Below are 17,725 nucleotides of genomic sequence, written 5' to 3'. Positions count from 1 at the left end.
TGCAAAAACCCTTGTGCACTAATAAAATGTGCATCATCAGCTTTCTCATGCTACAGAGTGTGCCATGAAGCCATCTGAGAAAATACTTTAAAACATTTTAAAGCTCAGTTGGAAGAAATGTGGAGGAAAATTTCTTAAAATACTACTGACGTATGTTACTTTTCTTACGCAAAAAGTGTAAATTAATTCTTGCGCCTAGAAGAAATTATTATTAAGAGCCTACGTTGATAGTTGTGTTGTGTAAAATAAATCTATATGAACAGGTGTAAATGCTGCCTTATAGAGGTTCATCACTTTCATAGATGTCTATTTTTTTGTTTTACAGAACCAAAAGATTACCCAGAACAAGTACAGCCCAGATTGGCAGAAGAACCCAAGGAAGAAGTGCCACTCAGTATTGAAGCAGTAGAAACTGTGATGGTGATGGGGGTGAAAAGAGGATTTCCAGAAATGAATGAACAAACTACTGATAAAATAGGTATAGGAGCTTTGGAGTTCCAATTTTTGAACATCATTGTTTAAAATAGACTTTTACAAAACATTATGTTTACATATAAAAAAACAATCTTAAGTTATTATACTCATCACATTTCCACAGAAATTGACTGACTACACTTGCAACAGGCTGGGTATTTCACAATGACATTTAAATTCTGTTACATGGAATACAGAATTCTCCAGGCCCATAAAGATATTTTACATTTCTACAAATTTCCTATTATCACTCCCTTCTTTTCCCCATTCCTACAGGATGATTTATAATACTTTACAAATATATCAATCACACTACAAAATGGAAAGGTAATGCAGGTGATCCACCATTCCTCTTGTCAGATACCTAGGGCATCCCTAGCTGAGCCAAGAGGCCAAGGTATCCAACTGCTTGTACCCCTTAATTATAGATTTGCACCGATTAGCAGTCTTTCTTTTTTAGCACACTATGCTGTTACTCGAAGCCCTTCTACATGGATACCTCCTTAAGATTTCCATTCCAGTTCTATTGTCTTTCTCACCTAAATTAGAATCAGTGCTTTCTTGGCTACGGAGATTTCTCTGGGGATGATTTAAGCAGGATTATGGAGAATGCTATTCAACCTGTATATGACATGTTACCAGAATTTCAGTACAGTGAGATTGGGTCAAAGAATATGAGCTGTAGACCGTGGCCTCAGAAGGTGCTCCAGTAGTTAAGAAATTGATGGGTCCCTATTATGTAACAACAATGAAACAGGTGAGTGGGATTGGAGGTCACTTGGAGCTCCTGTCATGCTCCATGACTGAGTTTGTGTCAGAGTCAGAGGCAAGATGGCCGACCGCTTAGCTTAAGCGCAGCACAGCCCGGTCCATACGGCGATTCTACGTGCCGAACTGTGCCCGACGAAGGAGGCGATGGAAGCAACAGAGGAGGAGGCGGTCGACTAAGAGAGCGCCAGAATAGTGCGGGCAGAGCAAGACATCATAGCATGCAGCACAACAGCTGCAGCGGTAACAGGTGAGGAGGTGATGGTGGAGGTAGTTGACTAATTCGGGGGGAGCAGCAGAACAGGCCCGCAGCATGACGGTAGAATCGGGCCTGACTTTCCTTCCGCCATCACGACACTGCGGCTGCATAGCGGCACAGCGGTAAGCGGTAAGCGGCAAGCAGCAAATGGCAAGCTGGATTCAAGCAAGTGGTAACGGGCAGATGGACGGTGCACCAAGGACACGGAGGGTGAAAAGAAGATCGCTTTACCACATGTGAGAGGGGAAGAGAGAAAATTATCTCTAGAGGGGCACATCTAATTCTGAGTTACAAATCTATGACTCTGGCATACTGGTGCTAGAGGATCGAACTTTTTAGAAGGGCATGTAAAAAACAAAAAAAACTCTGCAGAACCTTCAGTAAATCAGCAACGGGTAGCAGCAAGCAAGTTTAAAAAAAAAAAAAAAAAGGTAGACTGCTTTTTGGCTTTGCACTAGTGTCACATGTTGGTATATATTAGTTAAAAAATTGATAGGATACTAGAAGCTTGCAAATTCTCGAACTAACCGCACCATCGCCTGCCTCCAAGGGCTAAGGGAGGAAAGACAATCTCTAAATAGGTGCATCCAGCGTTCGATCGCAAACGCATTACTTTGGTATAACGCTAAGGATCACACCGTTTAAAGGGAGTCGGAGACCGCGCAAGACATTTTAGCACCTTCAGTAAATCAGCAAGAAATCTCTACAGACGCATTTAATACCCACCTCTTCCCCCCCTCCAGTGGCAGATCGCACCTTATGACTCCGGCATAGTGGCACTGAAACAGTAGGTCAGTGTGTAAATGACGATATCAGTAGCTTCCAAACTTCCGAACTAGCTGCACTATCACCTCCCTCCAAGGGCCAAAGGCTAAGGATCAAGGACCATATACGGGTGTAGCAGCCTCCAGTCCTGCTGTAGGCAGTTCCTGAGCTGGAGTAAGAACCCAGGGCAGCAGCAGAAGTGGTCAATGTAGCACAGATGCAGCCTGTCGCACCTTGGCTTCCCTTCAGCTCCCCCTTTAACACTTAGGTGGTCATTATGAACTAGGTGGTGTGGCCCACCATACCGGCGGTGGCGGGAAAACCCATAGGCCGGCATGGCGGGCCACACCGCCACATAAAGAACCCCATGAGGGCCGCCATCGGCAGCCCTCCCTCACCGCCAGGATGCCGCCGTCAGGCAGCCTGGCGGTGGTCGGAATCATTATCCGACAGGGCTGCACCCGCTGCACAGATGCGATGTGGATCCGGCATCAATGTCCGGGCAAGGCATTCCTGTGTGCCGGCGGGTGGAAACAATGTTTCCGCCCGCCAGCACACAGGAATGTACATTATACGGCTGGCGGGGATCCGGGGACGCTGGCAGTCAGTGTTTTGACCGCCAGCATGAACACGGCAGTTTCGACCGCCGTGTTCATAATGAGGGCCTTATTCTGGGCAGTATGAAACGCATTACCCATGATGCTTCATCTAAAACCCATGCAACCGGCAAATCTCTGACAGCAAACAGAGTGAAAAGTTTGACTCCTTTATTGTCAGGAAAGAAGAAACCTGGATTAAACAAAGGACTATACAGACCATATGGAAAATCCCCAGGATAAGACAAATGCCTCAATGACGCTTATGCCATCCCCTCTAGCGAAGTCCTGCACCACTCATCAAGAGATTGGGATGGCTACCGTGAAGTCCAGGTCCACCATCACCCTCTTCAACTCTAATGGCGGGGGTGATTTCCCTTTCTTTCTCTTGATAATGGGACAAGACTTTCCTTTACAAATAGGGAGATCCCTGCTCCTCCTGCTCCATCTCTTGTGGAGACTCTGCCTATAGGAAAGCCCTCCTATCCCTTGTTTTCAGTAGCTAGTAACAAGGGGGGGCAAAAAAAAAAGAGTTCCTCCGTGGCTGAGAACGTATTAAATAATCAAACTACCAACATCTTAGCGGCTCCAATTGTTCCAGTCTCTTACGATTCTTCTCCCCTGGCATCAGACCTATCATCTGATAGGCATGGCGGGAATGACAACAGGGATGACAACTCTGCTCTGATCTCGAATCCCATACACCTGGCAATATTGACCACTCTGTCTAGTCTGATGGTCAAGACCAGGCTGAGTCAGGTTTTAAGGGAGTTACATGACCTAGAAGTATCTCATGAAGAGGCACATAGGAAAACCAACGATCAACTAGCCCAACTCAATTCCAATAGATCGCATTTGATGTCACGGATCTCCCAAGTGGAACAGACGGTCTCTGACCTTGAAGACACTCACATACAACAGTGGCAAATCAGACCCAGGCTGAGTTTGAGGAACTCCAATTTAAACTGGATGATATCGAAAATCGATCTAGACGCTCTAATTTGAGATTGGTTGTAATTCCTGAAGAGCTAAAAGCTGCATCCTCAGTTGCAAAAGTGATAACAGACTTGATCCATAAGTACATTCTTCCTGACAAGACCGCAGCCTTTCCAGACCTTACCATCATGCGGGCTCATAGAGCTCTGGCAGCATGGTCCCAGGATTCCAAATATCCACGTACTATTTTGGTCAGTTTCGGTCATTACAGGATAAAGGAACAGACTCTATCTCAAGCTATTAAAATGAGAACATTCAAAGTAGAAGCCAACTTCTCCTTCCGTGTCTTGTCTGACATGTCTATAACACAGTGCGTTGACGCCGTGAACTTGTTAGCCTTATTGGTAACTTTAAGAAATTGGGGGCCCCTGCTGGCATAGTGTAACTTGCAAAACTAAACAAAATGTACTAGCGGAGCACAACAATTTTTTTTCTTTCTTTTTTCTAAAGTATTGATAATCAAAAAGTCAAAAAGTCAAATATGACTATATAATTAGTAAATTGTGATAGACTGTCCACAAACCATATACATTCATATATTATTAACCTCAAGCAATGTAGGTTCTCATAATTTTATATAATGAAAATATTTATTTCAAAATTTGGTGACAATGATAAATAACATACAACACTAAACCCCTACAGTAGACAACCAACCAACATGAAAGACATAATGTAAATAGATACAATAAAAGTCCATAATCTGATACAGAAATGAACTATGAGTCAAAGGACCGGATGATATTTTGTCGAATCAACATGTAACATCAGCCGACACGTGTTTTGTCCACACATTGGACTTCTTCAAGGGTTAATCTCTTCATTTACCACTTGTATCTCCAAATGATATTCAAATCTCTTGGTATTGTCCGCACTAAGCTTGTTCATTGTACAAAAAAAACGCAACTGATTTTCATTTTTTTGATAATATAATTTTAGTTCATCAGCCTATAGTTGGTCCTGTATCCTCGTAACGTCTGCATAATAGCAATCCGCGTCCCGTCTTGCTTCGTTGCAATAACAACGAAGGAAGAAAGAAAGAAAAAAATTGTTGTGCTCCGCTAGTACATTTTGTTTGGTTCTATTGTTACGGTCTTTTCTTTGAAAAACCGGAAAGCACATCAGGGCAACAATGTGCATTGGTGTATGAGCACTACCTAACAGCATTTATACTTGGGTAAATTAGGAAATGTGCATTGATACTGTTGCTTAGTGTTGCCAAATTTGTTTTTCAACTTGCAAAACTGAAGGTTTTTCGTAAAGGCCAGGCCCATATTTTTCAAAGTGTTCAACAGGCAAAAGACTTCCTTGCCTCCCTCAAGAAATAATATAGATCAGTGGTTCCCAACCTGTGGTCCGGGGACACCTGGGGGTCTGCGAAGCCTTCTCAGGGGGTCCGCGACTGCTTAGAAAATTAAAAAATATTAACAAATATTGACAAATTAGGTCTCATGCTTCCAGTAATGACTCAGTGGGGGTCCCCAGATTCCACTGATGATTCAGTGGGGGTCCCTGGGTTCCATTAATGAGAAAGTGGGGGTCCACAGAAGTCAAAAGGTTGGGAACCACTGATATAGATGCTAGGGAAATATTTAGAGCGAGGCAAGATGTTACTAGAACTTTAGGCAAGAGAAGGCTTATGATCTGGCTTTAATAGCCCAGTTTTCTTTTTCTTTTGTTGATATCTTCATTGCAGTATCTATTTTGTATGCATTCTCTCCGGCCCACACTTGCTATCTTCTCCAGACACAGACCTAATAGGTGCCATGCCCGTGCACTCCTATTAGGAGTTTGGGGGGTATGACACTAGTGGGATTTGAGGACACTTGGAGGGCGAGGCTATGACGGTTAGACCTTGTTTTTGTGGGTGGAGGGTGGGAGCACTTGGCGGTTGGGTCCCTGCACTAGGGTGGGTAAAAAGAGCAGGTCACAAGCACAAGGAAATTAGAAATTCATGATCTAGAATGATTGTGCTGAGGAAAAATTGTATATTGAGGATAAGTCATTAGCATACGCTTTGTACTGTCATTATTAGCCTGCAAGGCCAGGTCCAGTGCTAATAGGCTCGTAAAACATCTTCCTACCAAAAGATTGATAGTCCAACCAGTACGTACTCCTCTAGGTTTTTCAAAATGGTTTCATGTAATACAAACGGGCTGAATAATTCACATAAATTTAGAGCAATACTTCATTAGTTAAAATCCTCTCAGGCCCAGGTGATTCTATTGCAGGAAATTCATTTTAAACAATAGGCAAACTGTCCTAGCATCCCTAACTTCATTTCTCATTCCTTTTTTGCCTCTGCTAGCACAGCCGTTCGTGGGGTGGCAGTTCTGTTCACTCGGGACTTCCAAGGAGAAGATCTCGAGGTCCATTGTGATCCTCAAGCGATATGGATAGTAGCTAGTGTTAAGATAGGAAAGCAGCTAATGCATATTTCAAGCTTCTACAGTCCCATAGAAGACGAAATTACCTCTCTGCAAAGCCTCTACGAGCTCTAGAGCACACTTTCTGGTCTCTTGGTAGTCAGGGGCGTCTTTAATATAATCCAAGACACAAATCTCTATACCTCCCGCACAAATCGTTCACAAAACAAGCCACGAGCCTACCGATTTTTGACAAAATGTATCTGCTATCTGGCTCTGCAGGATCCCTGGTGACAAGATCAATGTTATACCTGTTTTTCAAAAAGGTTTAATTCGGCATCAAGGATCGAGGTTTTCTTTTTTTCCTTAGTATCTCATTCTTGGGACAGAGCCATCTCAGACATAACATCTAACCCCTTTTCAGATCATTCCGTTCCATTGGTTCATTGGTTCAACTATCTTCCTCTGATCATCATCGAGAAAGGTCCAGGTGGTCTTTAAACAAATCTTTATTAACCAATCAAGGTTGGATCTCTGCTTTGAAAGTATCAGTTGCTGAGTTTCTAACTAGAAATGAAACAACTGCTTCTATCTTCGCTATCTGGGAGTCATGCAAGACACATATTACAGGGGGGAGCTATAGCTTTCAGTGGTTTTCTTAGAAAAGCAAAGAAGGAAAAAGTAAATAGCCTCCAGCAGGAATTCAATCACGCCATGTTCCTGTATCTGTCACTTAGCGATCACAAGTCATGGACTTGCCTCCATGATGCGAAAACCTAGTTGAAGATTTTTTTCTTAGAACAAGAGATTGTTAATCATGATACATGTTTTCAGCAATACTACAAAGAGAGTGAGCATGTAGGTACATTTCTGACGCACTACATTAAAAAACGTCTGAATTCTTCTTCAATCAAATCCATTTGTGATGAGTCCCAGGGGTGCATGGTGGCTCAGGCCAAGGAGATAAGAAAGGTGTTTCTAGCTCACTATACAAATCTTTATACTCACAAGACAGCTACATGTGACAAGCTCATTAATGAATACCTCAAATTAATTTCTTTATCAAGTCTTAACCAAGAGCTCCAGTCTGCATTGTTGCAGCCAATCACTAAATTAGAGGTAGCGGAAGCCATTAGGACCTCTCCAAATGGCAAAGCTTCCGGGGAAGATGGTCTTCCAGCGGAACTGTACAAAATTCTCTCTAAGCAGATTACAGCGATCCTAGTCGCACTCTTTAATGCAATACTTAATGGAGAAGAAGTACCTAGTTCATTTACCTGGGCAGTCATAGTCAGCTTCCTCACGAAAGACAAGCCTAGCGAAAAACCGAATTCTTATCGCCCTATTAGCCTTCTTAATAATGACTATAAAATCCTTATGAAAATGTGGGCAGCTCGCATTACACACCTAGCTCAGGGTCTTATCCACCATGATCAGTGTGGGTTTCTTCCAGGAAGATTTATCTCCACTAACACAAATTTCCTGCTCCAGACAATTGACTATTATTCTACAAATAAAATCAAAGCAGCTATAATAATGCTTGATGCAGAAAAAAACATTTGACCTTGTACAATGGGAGCTCCTTTTTGCAGTCCTCCAAAGATTCAAATTTCCTAATAAGATATTCAAATTTTTCTCAAAACTTTACCAAGGGGCGGAGACCAACATCTTAGTCAATTCACGAGTAGTCTGTAAGGTTTCGATACGTCGTGGGACCCGGGAGGGATGCCCTTTGTCCCCGGTCTTTTTATCTTTTTTAGCTTCTGCTTTGAGGCAGAATAACTCTATAAAACCTCCAGGTGCGCCCAAGCTAAAACCTTTTGCGGATGATGCAATTTTGTACCTTGTAGCCGAATCACAGAACATTGAGAAGGACTTCAGCAAAATCCAAGCCTTTTCCAATTTGGGAGGCTATTGGATTAATAAATCAAAATCTGAGGCATTGCTTTTTAATACTTAAGATACAATCTTGCCAGTCGAGATGGAAATTAATTACCGGACTCCCCACCCTGTCAGATAGCTTGGCATCTGTGTCACTCAAAATATGTCTGAACTTTACTCGATGAATTATCCCCCCACTCTTAAGAAAGCACAGTTTCTTATGCTCAAATGGCAGAATTCACCTTTAGCACTAATTGGCCGCATTGCCTTGATCAAAATGATGACACTACCCTTATTCTTATTTATATTTTCTAACATTATGATCAAGGCTCCCCAAGAGGTTTTCAAGAATCTTAATGTAATGCTACGTGAATTTATTAGGTCAAATAAAAAACCTCACACTCAGCCGGAGACAGTCCAGCTGAATATAGAGGATGGAGGCATAGCTTTACCCCATTTCAAAAAATATTATGAGGCGACCTACATAGAATGGATTGTAAAAGTTGCTTCTACATACCATGTTGATTCGAACTTCTATTTGAAACTGATGCTTCTTGAAAATAACATTCATTTATCTAATTTTCTTAAAATGCCATTGCTCCTGAAATGTATTAGATATAAGATCCCAAACCTTCTTTGGTCTAGAGGTGCAGAACTCCAACAAAGCTATCACTTTACTCGTTACCATCAACTATCTCCCTAAGAGAAGCTGATGCATTTGCACTTCCTCTCACTATCAAAGCTTTATACGATGGGAGAAATTTTGGGCTAGGAAACATCCAGGACTTTCTAATAGGAGATAGTGTCATATCATGGGCGCAACTCAAAATTAGCAATTCAGCTATGCCAGCACACGTAACCTTTTCTTATTTTCAGATGCTTCATTTCATTCAATCAGTAGGTTCTGTAGGCCAGTATTCAGCCGAATCACTATCTTTCAGAATTACACAAGTCATGTGGGTTCAGAAACGGACAGGGGTTGGTAAATGGTATAGTATTCTTCTAGAAGAATTGCCAGCTAAAGTTCTACATCCTGCTCTAAGCAGGATAGCAGCTGCTACAGCTTGTGTGATTGATCCCCAGACATCGAAACATTATAATAACTATTCCTTCAAAGCTTTAAGAGGTGCAAATTTTAAAAGAATGTAATTTATCATCAAATGGATGCTCTGCTATACTCCTGCGCAACTTAATAACATGGCTCCATCAATTTCAAGCAACTGCTTCCAATGCTATTGTGAGATTGGGGATTGGCTCCATGTCTGTTATCTTTGCCCTGTTATCACACATTTTTGGGTCCAAATTTTCGAATCGATTAGTATAAAACTTCAGGTATTGTTAACATTAGAACCGATGTGTGCACTTTTTGGCATATCTAACTATCCTGGGCTGTCCAACCACTCAAAGCAATACTTCTTTATTGCAACATTGATTGCGAAATCTCTGATCTTACAAAAATAGAAGACCCCTCAACCTCCATCAGATGATCCCTGGGAAAAGAAAATGAGAACAGTCCAATCTAAAGCACTTCTGTATGCACAAAGAATCGGAGCCACTCGGAAGTATCATTCTGTATGGGAAAAGACTTCTCCGTCCTCAGCTTGATCTAAATTTGAATCCAAATCCAAAGTACAATGAATTAACATGACCTCACAAAATACTAGATTATTATTACTATGTAAAAGAAGCGTAACAAAACTTAGCACAAAGTGTTGAACTGTAATGATCTTTATGAATATTTAGTTTGTCATGATTTGTAATTTCTATACCTTAATGTTGTACCTTCTCTCATATGCTTAATACAAATAATTAAAAAAAATATATGTATCATCCCAGTGGCCCAGAATGATATTCTTCATCAACTTAGACTCACAGAAGAGGTACTACTAATTATTATTTTTTAAATGCATTTTTTTACACCCAGTAAGATGCGTTTTAATTATATTGCTTTCTTATACTAGCTGTTAACTAGTCCTGCTTTGTCAAACACAAAAACATGCCTCCCTCTGATTTCAGACTCTCTCCAAAACACGGGACATGAGCCAAATTTACCTAAATTTGCAGAGAAACCTGGTGAAGAACCAGGACTCTCCCGGGAAACCCAGGAGGCCTGGTCACTCTAGACACTTTTGTCCTCTGGGGTGCACTGTGGTTCACAACTCAGGAGTTTACTAGACTCGTGATGTGGAGCGGGGACTGCCTGTCGGGATGAAATTACCAAAGGTGAAGCTGAATCTATGTGCTTAGTTGGTCCATGGAGTATCCAGTGGTGAACGGACCCAGGTATCCCATGTGGGAGTCCTGGTGCCCTACAGACTGTATGATGCTCTTGTGGTTGCGCTACACCAATCTGCCAAGAGGTTTGAAAGTAACTCGACTATGGCCAACCTCCATCAATGGAAATATTGACTGAAGTCTAAAAGTCATTTAATGGAAACGTTGTCACTGTTCCACAATATACTCACGAAAGTGCTGTACCTAAGGTATATTAACTAAAAAAAAAAAGCAGGAACTCCTTTGTTTGTACCCAAAATGCTCTAAATGTGAGGTGGAGCTTTGTTGAGAGATGTGGAAAAGGACACTAGAGGGGCAAGGGTGTCCTTGCGAGATTTCCCTTTTTTTGAGTCAGCTGTTTTATGTATCATATGTAGACACATGTGACTGAGTTCATGCACTGCCTCTTCCCATGCGTAAAACTTCTCTTAGTTACCCACTGGCATGTCTACTGTCCTTTCTCACTACTCAAGGGTAACATGCATGTAGATCTGTTTTCCAAAGGCATGGCCATTAATTGCCTATTCGTTTTTTTCTCATACTAGGATGGGAGATTCCTTCTCTCCCAGAATTCATTGAAGCTGCACATCAAACCTTGCTTTAAAGGGCCTCTCCTGCACCCCCTTCCTGGCACCTCCTTCACTAAGGTATTGGGTTAAATTGCCTCCGTTATGACCATCCAAGTCAGATATGCCTATGGAAGCGTTATTCGCATGCTTTTTTTCTGCAGACTGTTAGTCAACAAAAAAAAGTTCCCAGCTTGAAGATCCCCACAAAGATCTCCACCAGAGCAGTCAACCTTGTCTTCAAGGGCCAACACTGTGTCCAGATCTTAGCTGTCTAAATAGCCTTAGGATTAGCAGCTTCCTGATGTGCGTCATGTAGTGATCAAAGCCTAAAATGGGAATCTATGTGCTGAGAAGAATTAATGCCAGTTAGAATCTGAGGGACCTATCTGTACTCCTTATCTCTCCAGCAACACAAATTAGTACACTTTAAACATACTTAATCATTCACTGAAGGTTTCTACCTAAGCCTCAGGGTACAGCTCTAATTTCTGATGAGTGGGTAGTGAAGCCACTGACGCACACTGAGGTACAAGGTATTAGAGTTTACCCATGGTAGCTGAGGGAGGCAAACTGAAGCACAATAAGTATCACTGTCTTTTGTGTGCAGTCTATAGTAGTAGGCTGCCCCAAGCAGTGAAGTTGGGAATTTCAGTGTCTGTCTCTATTGACGCTGCCCTAGTCCTAAAATTGTTGTGGATCAGACAGTTCTCCTTCGATCGTCACAAGTGGCCTTGGTCTTTAAAGACTTGTTCTTTAAACACAACTTGTAGACTGGTGTCAAAATGCACTCCCATTGCAAGCCACATCCACTTTAAGCGATGTGTGCTGTGACATCTCTGCAAATCTACTGCCACCTCTACACTGAACTTCCAGATTAGGAGTACTGGGGAATGGGATTAGAGAAACAGATGCTATTATTGTCACACTGCCTGGTTGCACGGAAACCATTTCATAAATTACTACTGCCCAAGAGCACAGCCCCAAATACAGCTGGTGTTGGTCTCTACTATAGGCAAGTTGATATCTAAAGATGAAAATCCTTTTGATATTGCTACGGTATTGGCTTTGTCACCTAACACCTCATATACAACATACCTGCTGACAGTCTCTGGATTTCAAACTCTATGATGGATTGAAGCTCCATATTTTTGCAGAGCTGAAACACAGTTTAGAGGGGCAATAATTATAAATACTAAGCTGGTATACATTGTGTGCCAGAGACATCTACATTCAAAACTATATGATAACATGTCTTTCAACATAATTGGTTGATAAATGTAATGTGAAAAGCTTTCATAAAAAAAAAAATATATATATATATATATATATATATATATATATATTTAAAAAAACAATGAAACCGCTCCACCCATGTCCCAAAATTAGAGGAAATCCATGCCCTCATTCTTCCATGCCAGAACTTGCTCATAAACAAACCATATTTGGGGTCTGTGCTATTGGGCAACAGTAATTCATAAAATGGTGTCCGAGTTAGGAAGAGGAATCACTTAAACAATCTCCCAGATCAAGATATTCTGTTCTGGCTCAAAGAGAGACAGCCTAGCTCACCTGGAGGAACCACTCTCTGAAGTCGAAGGAGTCCGATGTGGCCTGGAGGATGGGATGGGAGATTTCTAACTTTGGGAGAAAAATAAGGTGAGTATTGGGAGGAGTAGGGATAGACAGATAGACAGTTCTAATGCAGGCTCTGCTCTGCTTTTTTCAAAAACTGAAGAGCCAAGCTTGGTTATCCTTTTTTGGAAGTATTGAATCTTTTAGGAAACAGGAATTGGGTAACAGTGCAGTAAAAGCTAGATGGAGAATATGAGGGAACTGTAGCTGGCAACTGTAGCTGAGATTTCACAATTGCATTTGAGTTCAACCTTTAAAAGCCCTTACTTACACATCACTCTCAGGACAGATAGCAAAATAACGGTAACAGAAGAAGATAGAATACTACTTTCTGGAAGAATTCCCACCCATCCTAAGAAGAATCGTGGACAGAAGTGTGCTGCTTTGCTTTCAATTGCTGTAACTGGAAAATCTGTTCTGAAGTTAAAGTAGATAGCATCTTGCTGACTCAGTAGGAACCAAGTTCTGCAAAAAAGGAATGCTTCTCCTAGATTGGTTTAGGTGTGCCAACGTGGATGAAACCAGTATACCAACAGCAGCTGGATGTTTTCTTCAGCCTGTCCATGTGCACATTTTCTCCTTTGTTTGAAGAGGAAAAAAACACTATGGACCTCATTCCAACCCTGGCGGTCATGGACCGCCAGGGTGGAGGGACACGGAAGCACCGCCAACAGGCTGGCGATGCTTCCAGGGCCATTCTGACCGCGGCTGCGGTCAGAAAAGGGGATCCGGCGGTTTCCCGCCGGATTTCCCCTGGCCCGGAGAATCCTCTAGCGCCGCCATGGGGATTCCGACCCCCTTCCCGCCAGCCTGTTTCTGGCGGTTTACACTGCCGGGTGTCGTGGGGCTCCTGGAGGCCCCTGCACTGCCCATGCCACTGGCATGGGCAGTGCAGGGGCCCCCTAACAGGGCCCCATAAAGATTTTCACTGTCTGCTTTGCAGACAGTGAAAATCGCGACGGGTGCAACTGCACCCGTCGCACCCCTGCAACTCCGCCGGCTCCATTCAGAGCCGGCTTCATTGTTGCAGGGTCTTTCCCGCTGGGCCGGCGGGCGCCCTTTTGGCGGTCGCCCGCCGGCCCAGCGGGAAAGTCGAAATGACCCCCGCGGTCTTTCAACGGGGTTACTTTGGCGGGCGGCATCCGCCGCCCGCCAAAGCCAGAATGACCCCCTATATTTGAGGACTCCCACGGAGTAGTTGTAACTGGACATTTTACTGCGGTCCCGAAGTTGTGGGGGGTTCCTGCAAAAGCTACCTTTATTCTAGAACATTGACTGCTAAACACCAGTGAACCTCTGGTTTGAAAGGATAGCATTTCCCCCAAACTATTTTTTAAAATGGGGCCATTGCTGTATTTCAGTGCCAAAAATGAAGTGATGCTTCCTGGTGGCTTTTTTTGAGAACCCCAGCCAACAAGTTGTTGTTTTCAAATTATAACGTCCATAGGCAGCATTTGATTAAACTAAAATGTTGTTTGATTTAACTTAATATTTTTTTTTAACTCTTTTTATTTAACCATTTCTCAGTACACTGAATTGACATCATCATGAATCAATATGTCAATACAGTTTAAAGAGAGAATGTTGCACCGTTCCTCGTAATTTCTGCTAATGTCTAACAATGAGTATTGGAAGTACAATCCATCCCATCCCTCCCTTGACCCCAAGCAATTAGGGGGTCGCTAAGGACCTTTGGGCCCCTTACCGTCCCTTTCAACACTTGTCATCCTCCCCTGCAAGTTGCCCATGAATTACAAATCATTTCATATTTTCTAAGACAGCCTTGACTTTTATAGATTACTTGCTCAGCTTATTGGCACCAATCCATGTCCCTCTCCCGATCTTAGACCTCTGGGGGCCGGTTTATTCCCCGTGACCTCATTATGTTCCTCTTTGCCACCCCAACTGCCAACAGTAACCAGGTCTTCTTGTGCCTGGGCCACACCCCCTCACCTGTTATATGTAGGATAAGCCACCGGGTTCCCAACTGCACCATGTGTCCTGTAACTGTAGTCATAATGTGCGTCACCTTTCACCAGTACTCTTGAATTATGGGACAGTCCCATAGGATGTGGAAAAAGGACCCCATTCCTCCACAGTCTCTAATCTAACTCAGAGAGCCAAGCTGCACCACACCAAACTGTGTAATAGCGTGCAATAGTAATATGCCCAATGTAGTATCCAGAACCAGACTCTTATTGCCATCTCTCTCGACTCTGAATCGCCTATACCCACTCTTTGTCCTCGAGTCACCGTACGTCACACTCTAAGGCTTCCCTCAGTGTACGTAGAGGGTCAGGGGAATTGTTCATTTATTTTTGATATGTCAATGAAATGGCTTTGTCCTGCATGGGATCTAGCAGGAAATCGTCCTCCAGAGGGGCTGATTCCGGGAATTGTTCCCCTTCTGTCAAATGGCATCGCAAAGCATGGCTTAGTTGTAACTATTTAAACCGTTCTGATTCCCTCATATCATAATTCTTTTGTGAATTTTCAAAGGGTATAAATTCCTTCCCCCATGCCGGACATCCCAGAGGTGTTCCATTCCCAGCACGCTTCGTTTGCGGAAGCCCTTCAAGAGCCTTACCTATTTTAATTGGTCACTGTCCCATAATGGGGTCATATCTGTGTGTTTGTTCTCCCATCCCAGGAATCTGGTGGCTTCTCTCCATACTCTCACCACTGACTCTGTATCCATCAGGAGTAGACTCTCCCGTCTCCTGACATATATGATTGAAGGATAGCCCCTGCTTCCCATGGCCTCCCCATCGACTTGATATGCATGTTCCTCAGTATCTGCGAAAAACCAATCATTAATTATGGCCAATTGCGCTGCCCAGTAGTAAACCTGTACACAAGGGACCCCCAACTCGCCATCGAACACTCCCCGTTCGAGTTTAGTAAGGGAGATGTGCAAACTACCTCCATCCCAGAGGAGCCTATGCAACTCACTGTTGATCTTGTGGAAGAAGTCTTTCGGGACGCTACACGGGGTATTCAGCAGGGCATGTAAGAGAAGTGGGAGCATCAGCATTTTAAAGAGTAACACTCGTCTCATCAAAGACACAGGGAGGGCTTGTCAGTGGGCAATGTCACCACAGATACGCTCCAGCTGGGGAGTCAGGTTTTTCCCCAGAACTTCTTCTGCGCTAAGTGTTATGTGAATGCCCAGGTATCTAAAGCCATCTGTCACCACTAGGCCCCACAAATGGGTGGGAGGGCCGTCCTTCTCCCAGCTCAGGTGAAAATAAAGGATTTATCCCAATTGATGCAATATCCAGAGTAGCTCCTGGATATCTGAAAAATATAGAGTATTCGGTCAATTGTATTGCGAGGGTGCATACCATATATTAGAATGTCGTCTGTGTATAGAAAGATTCTCTCTTCTCAGCCTTCACTCCTTGAAATTCCCTGTATAAGGGGGTCCCGTCTAACCCGCGCTGCCAACGGCTCCAGCGCTAATGCGAAACTCATTGGGGACAGGGGGCAACCCTGCCTGGTGCCCTTTTGAAGAGTGAATGAACAGGACAGTGTTTAATTTACATTTATCATCACTAGGGGATCCTGGTGTAATCTCACCCAAGCACAGAAATGGGGGGCCAAAGCCCAGTCTGTCGAGTACTGCAAATAGGTACGGCCACTCAATGCTGTTGAATGCCTTCCTCACATCCAAAGAGAGCAGCACTGCCTCTGAGTCATGTGGTGGCTTGGTCATGTGTAGGACTCCAAAGAGGGGACGGAGATTCAATCTTGTGCTTCTGTGTGGCATAAACTCAGACTAATTGGTTGGATCGCTGTAGTAATCACTTTCTGCAATCTATTAGCCATAAATTTTGCTAGGACCTTTGGCTTCCGCATTCAGGAGCGAGATCGGTTGATATGAGCTACACTCAGCAGGGGGCTTGCCTTTGTTTAGGGATAACAACTGTGGTAGCCATTCTCTGGTCCACCGGAAGGAGGCCTTCCTGTTTAGCTGTCTTGAACATTTCTAGCTTATATTCGGTTGATTTGGTGGACACACATTTGTACAGTTCCGCAGGGAGACTATTGGGTTCCAGCATTTTTATACAGATTGCAGCTCCCACATTGTCCTTCCATCCTCCTCCACTGTCAAGTCAAGGAAACACGTGTTGGCAGTGTATATGGAACTATGCTCAACTGACTACTTGGCTGTATTTATGGATCAATGCTCAACCGATCTCTTTGGATACCCTTGGCTACTAATTGAAGGAATCCACTACAACCAGCTCAACTGGAGGACATCTTTATTATGAACATTGTTTTGAGCGCTGCGGCTGCTGTGCTAATTGTACTTTTCGTTTGGTACCAAGAAGTTACAGTAGTGATTTGTTCTGGGCTTGGTAGTGGCTGTATTAAGAAACCAGTAAACTGCTAACAAAGTATTTTGAGAGCTTAGATGAGAGATTGTGATTACTGAAGTGCTCGGGAATCAGCTTTTGAGGAAATTACATTTTGGGCATGCCATATTCTTCTGGTCGCCTTTCTACTGGAACATTTATGCAAGTCTCTCCTGAAGTTCATTTTAAAGGGGCCATCTAATGTAGAGAAAAACAGTGCTTTTTACCCAGTCCCTTCATCCCTAACAATCACCAGTAATACTGATTCTAGAACGTTGCTTTGTTTGAAGATGTTTTCTTGGATTGTGGGATGTAATATGACATACTACACCAGATGGTCCTTTTAAAATGTTTTCAGATTAAGGTTGTTGTCCTGGAATCAATGACACTGGTCAAATGTCATGGGCATCTGGAAAATACACGCCTCCTTTTTTAAGAATTGTCTTTTGGAGATGTGTGCTCCATTTGTGTTCAGGGTTTAAGACTAAATGGATCTCTTCCTTCCACATGGCACTGTATAATGTTCGTCCAACCTTTCTTCCTTTTTCCTCTTTGAGGAAGAACACACAGTTCCTGATAACAAGACATCAATCAGGCATGGATATTTATCTTGATCACTCTGATATTTAAAATAAAATTGCCACAACAGACGTTGTCACTTTTGCAGTTGCTTAAAATGTTTCTGAAACTCTCCACTACATTACTGAATTGATAAATTAAAATGATATTTTTACTGGCCTATGATATGGCTCAATTGGTGCCTCGAAGTTTGGTAAGGGGTGGGTAA

General features: G+C 43.0%; 1 protein-coding gene across 3 annotated transcripts in view; it reads left to right on the top strand.

The window, feature by feature from the left end:
• DNAAF1 (dynein axonemal assembly factor 1) overlaps positions 1 to 17,725 on the top strand; it is a 319,527-nt gene that overhangs the window by 33,176 nt on the left and 268,626 nt on the right. For all 3 annotated transcript variants that reach the window (XM_069216210.1, XM_069216209.1, XM_069216211.1), the window contains exon 4: positions 326 to 478. In XM_069216210.1, the coding sequence (XP_069072311.1) occupies positions 326 to 478 (153 nt within the window). The remainder of the gene's footprint in view (positions 1 to 325; positions 479 to 17,725) is intronic.

Source organism: Pleurodeles waltl, chromosome 12 (assembly GCF_031143425.1).
Source record: "Pleurodeles waltl isolate 20211129_DDA chromosome 12, aPleWal1.hap1.20221129, whole genome shotgun sequence".
Taxonomy (NCBI): Eukaryota; Metazoa; Chordata; class Amphibia; order Caudata; family Salamandridae; genus Pleurodeles; species Pleurodeles waltl.
The sequence above is the reverse complement of the archived record's forward strand: the minus strand, read 5'-3'. Positions and strand labels throughout refer to the sequence as shown.